The sequence below is a fragment of the Drosophila eugracilis genome, unplaced genomic scaffold (assembly GCF_018153835.1).
Source record: "Drosophila eugracilis isolate 14026-0451.02 unplaced genomic scaffold, ASM1815383v1 contig_1765, whole genome shotgun sequence".
In the NCBI taxonomy this organism is placed as follows: domain Eukaryota; kingdom Metazoa; phylum Arthropoda; class Insecta; order Diptera; family Drosophilidae; genus Drosophila; species Drosophila eugracilis.
The window spans coordinates 2823275-2829363 of NW_024572605.1; the positions used below are offsets into that span (position 1 = coordinate 2823275).

Below are 6089 nucleotides of genomic sequence, written 5' to 3' on the forward strand. Positions count from 1 at the left end.
ATCTGCAGACACATGAGCTTATCACTATAAAATTCACAAAATGCAATAAAATGTCACCATCGCTCAATCAAGAAAACTTTGGGGGTAAGATAGCAATGTAATGATTTCGAGAACTGACCGATTTAGCAATAGGTTTTAAGTTTGTTGACTTTTGATTTAACTGTGATTAACGATTATTAATATACTCTTTATGAAAAACTTAGAATATAAAAAGGTGTTATTGAACGCTCAACTTCAGTAAGTTTTCTTTCTAGAAGCATGCAACTTCTCAGAGTTTCTTTAATCTGGGTCTTGCTACTCGCAGCTGGACCTAAATGGATATTTTCGCTTTCCGCGGGCTATCAGGTCCAAGTCCGAGTTCCTGTGTGGGATGTGGGAGGTCTTATTAGTCGATTTACGGGTCTTACTAAGGGCCAATCGAATAAGCATAAAAAGAAAGAAAAACCCAACCATGAAGAGCATTGGCCACCCTCATATGGATACTATGATCCATCTCCGATAGTTTATCCTCCGCCGCCATATTACCCATACCCGCCTTATGTGCCACCAACAAGTTCCCCGTGGCCAACAACTGAAACGCCCACGACGCCAACAACTGAAACGCCCTCGACGCCAACAACAGAGCCGCCCACATGGCCCCCAACTAGGCCCCCAACAAAACCTACAACCAAGAAACCAACAAAGCCCACTACCAAGAAACCAACTAGGCCAACAACCAAGAAACCAACAAAGCCCACAACGAAGAAACCAACTAGGCCAACAACCAAGAAACCAACAAAGCCCACAACGAAGAAACCAACGAAGCCCACAACGAAGAAACCAACTAAGGCCAACAACCAAGAAACCAACAAAGCCCACAACAAAGAAACCAACAGGACCGACTACAACACCCCCGATAGACACGACAACTGAACCAGCAACAGACTCTACCACGGATTCGACATCGGAGGAAACAACGGATGTAACTACAGAAACAACGACGAGAACAACGACAGAGACAACAACGGAGACAACAACGGAGACAACAACGGAGACAACTACTGATACAACAACAACGGATACAACAACTGATACAACAACAACGGATACAACAACTGATACAACAACGGATACAACGACAGATACAACAACGGATACAACGACAGATACAACAACGGAGACAACTACAGACACAACAACAACGGATACAACAACTGATACAACAACAACGGATACAACAACTGATACAACAACGGATACAACGACAGATACAACAACGGAGACAACGACGGATACAACAACAGAGACAACAACAGATCCAACGACAGATATAACAACAACGAAGAAACCTACAAAGAAACCAACAAGTAAAACAACGAAGAAACCAACAAGCCACACTACGAAGAAACCAACAAGTCAAACAACAAAGAAACCAACAAGTCACACTACGAAGAAACCAACAAGTCACACAACGAAGAAACCAACAAGACAAACAACGAAGAAACCAACAAGTCAAACAACGAAGAAACCAACAAGTCAAACAACGAAGAAACCAACAAGTCAAACAACGAAGAAACCAACAAGTCAAACAACGAAGAAACCAACAAGTCACACAACGAAGAAACCAACAAGTCACACAACGAAGAAACCAACAAGTCAAACAACGAAGAAACCAACAAGTCACACAACGAAGAAACCAACAAGTCAAACAACGAAGAAACCAACAAGTCACACAACGAAGAAACCAACAAGACAAACAACGAAGAAACCAACAAGTCACACTACGAAGAAACCAACAAGTCACACTACGAAGAAACCAACAAGTCACACTACCAAGAAACCAACAACGACAACAACAACAGAAGCAACGACAGAGACAACAACGGAGACAACAACTGATACAACAACAACGGATACTACAACGGAGACAACAACTGATACCACAACAACGGATACAACAACGGAGACAACGACAGAGACAACAACTGATACAACAACAACGGATACCACAACGGAGACAACAACAACAACGGATACAACGACGGAGACAACGACAACTGAGTCAACAACTGATACAACAACAACGGATACAACGACGGACACAACGACAACTGAGACAACAACTGATACAACAACAACGGATACTACAACGGATACAACGACGGATACAACAACGACAGATTCAACAACAGAAACAACAACGGAGACAACGACAGATTCAACTACAGAGGGAACAACAGAATCACCAACAGCTAGCCGTGACCTTTGTACAGTTTACCCTTATCTTCCAGATTGCCAGAAAATTAAATCTGTTCAAGTGTTAAACAGTAAGTTTAGTAATGGTAACCACCAGAAACAGAATCTTTCCGTTGAAACCGTGCCACACTCGGTCACATCTCTTTGTTTCTATTATCCACGGTTGTGTATGAAACCCGAAGAAGCCCAATTCGTAAGATTGTCAGATGAAAATGGAAAACCTTTGCTACTAATAACACCAGCGGATGGAAAATCCAAACCCAAGTCTAAGGCCAAGAATAAGGTGAAGAAAGGCGGAAAAAGAGATTTGTAAACTTGAGAGATCCATTGATTAAGCAATAAATTTATTTATGTAAAATACTTTTGCTATTAATAATAAATGCAACAATTTCATAGCAAACTTCCCAACAACATTTTTGTAATTCTATATTATAAATTGTTGAATTCGATGAGTCTCGTTCTTGGGTCTGGGAAAGTCTTTGCTGCTACTACTATTACCATGAAAAGAATAAAGAATATGTTGCCCTGAGGCTTAAGGCGTAAGTGGTAAGAGCAACACAAAAACTTAACAAGCCAAAAAGGCAAATGAATAAATGAAATATAAATAAAGATTTTTTAAGTTTAATTTCAGTATAATTTCACAAATTGGCAGATGCTATCTAAAGAACTCATTAATAAATAAATATCTAAAAGTTCATCTCAAGTTCAAAATACCTTGAAATTCCAGGGCATTGGAACTTCATTGGTAATTCTTTTGACATGACAACGATGACAGCACTCAATGCGAACCTATTCAAGCAAACTGGTTTCAGTTGCCCCACTCCACCTGGTCACCTTTCCAAAACGACCAGTCCAAGTTCAGCTTCCTGAGAAGGTGGTAGGAGAAATTGAAATGAGCTCCGACAAAGCCTTTCGAGTAAGCCCGTGGCTAGTTCTGATCTCGTTTTTCGCTTTGGCCCAGTGGTCCAAAGCTATTCCTCTGCTCCAAGATGAGGCACTACAGGAACTGAAGGATTTGAATTTGACCCAGGCCAAGCTGATTTCGGATAATTCTTCCGCCAAGTGTAGCCTTACCCCCAATCTTTGCGACTGGCAATTGCATCTGTACGATGGTCACGCATTCAGCGTGCCACTTGTCCAGGCGGTGCAAAGTACCACCACTCAATCACCATCAAAGACTGGTCAAGAACTCTTCGGGTTGACCCATCAAGACAGTGGGATGCAGCTGTTTATTGTGGCTGAGGTTGAGCCCAAGTCGAGACGAGAGTTGCGAAAAAAAAGAAAACTTCGGCGACGAGTCACTTTTAATCACTTGAGTAAACAGAAATTTGTCTTGCTGGTCGTTCAATAAATAACCGAAATGAATATATATACTATATTTGCTTTAATCATTTATATTATCATCTCTCATTAAGACCAATCAATCAGCGGCAGAGATTTATGCCGGCAGTGAGTCACTATTCGGAGGCTGCCAGTCTGTGAAATCCATTTCGCAGTCATAAAAAAATTCTCAGCTCATTAATGTCGGCTCGATTCACGCTTTACCTGCCGTCAACTGTTTTGGGCTGTGAATGGAAGCCGTTCGACCACTTTCAACTTTAACCTGCCGCGCCACGAGACGGGGTCGCGCCTAATGCCCATTAAGCTGTCTTCAATAGTATTTGTTGACTAGAAGTGTATACCGCCGACTGGGTTCTGGCATTTGTTTATTCAAATATGAATAGATGGGTTTTTAAGTGCCCAGCCGAGTTATTGTTTCTGATCAGGGGGACTTTTAATTAAGTCATCTTTGTTGACGCAGCACCCCGCATTAAATAGAGACGCTGATGACTTTGAAATGATGATTATGATGATTAATAGGAGCAGATATTTGAATAAAAATTGAAAGCCTCAACAGTGGGTGGAACGAAAGTGGAATTAAAGACGTGATTTTATAGTGTTAATACGAAATCTTTAATAGGTTTTTAAATCTTTATATCCCGTTTTATTGCTAGTTGTTGTGACCATAAAACACCAACCAAATCTAATCGAAATGTTTCCCCAAGTTATAAGCTATTTAATCAGTGCACGAAGTTCAGTTCCAGCGGAAATTCAATTCGCCGCCCGGTCGGACCCTCTATAAACACTAAAACCGAAACCCCAAAAACCCCGGGCCCGACCGTCCGTAACTCTGCTTTCACACATCATCCGTGGCACGTTCGTCGTCGGTATCGTCGGCGATGGTATCGTAAATCGTATTCAAAAATTTTCTAATTTCCGAATACGGGAGAATCTGCCACCAATTTGTCGTAGTTTCAATTTCCTCCTCCATTGCTCCCGCGTTCACAGGACGTCTCTTGAGAACCCTGCCGACGTTTATCCTTGCCCTTACCCTTGCCTTTGCCCTTGCTCTTCGCTGTTAAAGGACGATGCGTGCTGATTTCCGGTGATTGTGTTTCCAATTCCTTCGTCGGTTGCTTCACATTCAATGGACCAGTACTTGGTCCCAGAATGGGGTTAGTTTCATGGGCAGCAGCAGCAGGAGCAGGAGCAGGAACTGAGACAGTGACAACTTGGTTTGCTGTCATCTTTGTATCAGTTTCATTAGATGCCTTCGCTCCTGTTGGCGTTTGCTTTCGCTTGGTCTTCCGTCGAGGCGGTCGGACTCTGGTTTCATCCTTCTTTTCCTTACCGGAATGAGCCTTTGTGGCCGTGTCACCGGCATTCTCCGCTGTCGGACGGCTGACAAGCTGCTGCATTCCTGTCGATGCCATATCGATAATTGTCCCACTCGGGGCCATAGTTTTCTTCACACTTGTCAGGGATTCCCCTGCAGGAGCTGTCACCGTGGCGTTTGAAGTCAATGCTTCTTCAGCTCCACCTCCGACTTTATCCTTTCCAGGCATGGCTTCTGTTTCTGCTGCATTGTTCTCGGGAAGCTCTGGCAGTGTCAGCTTTACCTTCAGCGGCTCCTGCTGCTCCTGCTGCTGCTCTGGCTCCTGCTGCCTTTGGGCCATAACTTCTTCGGCGACTGGTTTACGTTCATGGTCAGTGGTCAGGGTATTCAATTGCACTATCTTCTTGGCCCCAATACTTTGCACATGGAACTCGTTCGAATATAAATTCTCCCGTGCGTGCAGAGCCGAGTTCATTTGCAGCGGCATTAATTGCATGTTTATGGCCGGCTCCTCAATTGTTTTGTTCAGTTCGCTGTCTTGTTTCTGCCCTGCCATTGCCAGGACCTCCACCTTCTCGTCGAGGTTTCTGTAGTGGGACCTCTGCTCGGTGGATCTTTGACTGTGCTGGGAGATCTGATGCAGCAGATCACCCATTGGCGGAGAATCCTGAGCCGATCGACTGGAAACGGCCTGGCGAAAGGCCAGGTTCATCCTGGGCTTGTTGTATGCATAGACATCCACATTGAAAACCCCATGGGTGGGTGCACGACGCCAGTGCTTGGCAGGAGTGGCTGCGATAAAAGGGTCGTCAGAGCTGAGCACTCACTGTACTTTCACTTATACACGATTCGGGGGACTTACCTATGGCGAACAGGGCCCAAGACTGGATTAGCAACAGCAGCAGTGGTAGCTTCATTCTGGCTAATACATATTTTAGGCGTTGGCTCCGGCTACGACTAAACCGATTTTGGACCACTCGACCAATTTTATGGCCATCCGAATTGGGTCAGTCCGCAACTAATTTGCATTGACGATTCATGTTTGGCAATGTTCTAGGAATGTGAAAACACAGTAGACCCCACCGAAGCTCAACCCGATTAGAATCAAACATGTTATAAACATGGAATCTCGTCGAGATTATGGTCCACTGTCCACGAGAACTGGTTTCCCTGAATCGATTACGAGCAACGGCACTTT

The 6089-nt window shown here is 43.8% G+C and overlaps 3 protein-coding genes across 3 annotated transcripts; 2 read left to right on the plus strand and 1 right to left on the minus strand.

The window, feature by feature from the left end:
• The first annotated feature begins 50 nt into the window (after positions 1-50).
• On the plus strand, positions 51-2548 carry LOC121530560 (cell wall protein IFF6-like). The gene is made up of 4 exons (XM_041819818.1): positions 51-84; positions 900-1265; positions 1821-2237; positions 2418-2548. The coding sequence occupies exons 1-4, from the start codon at positions 51-53 to the stop codon at positions 2546-2548; spliced, it is 948 nt and encodes a 315-aa protein (XP_041675752.1).
• Positions 2549-3108: 560 nt separating this feature from the next.
• Positions 3109-3586, plus strand: LOC108109027. Its single transcript, XM_017217302.2, has one exon. The coding sequence runs from the start codon at positions 3128-3130 to the stop codon at positions 3584-3586; it is 459 nt and encodes a 152-aa protein (XP_017072791.2). The 5' UTR covers positions 3109-3127.
• Positions 3587-4164: 578 nt separating this feature from the next.
• On the minus strand, positions 4165-5836 carry LOC108108961 (enolase-phosphatase E1). The gene is given in 3 exon segments (XM_017217216.2): positions 4165-4570; positions 4572-5683; positions 5754-5836. Coding segments are annotated over 3 exon segments (1326 nt in total). The 5' UTR covers positions 5809-5836; the 3' UTR covers positions 4165-4411.
• Positions 5837-6089: the final 253 nt, after the last annotated feature.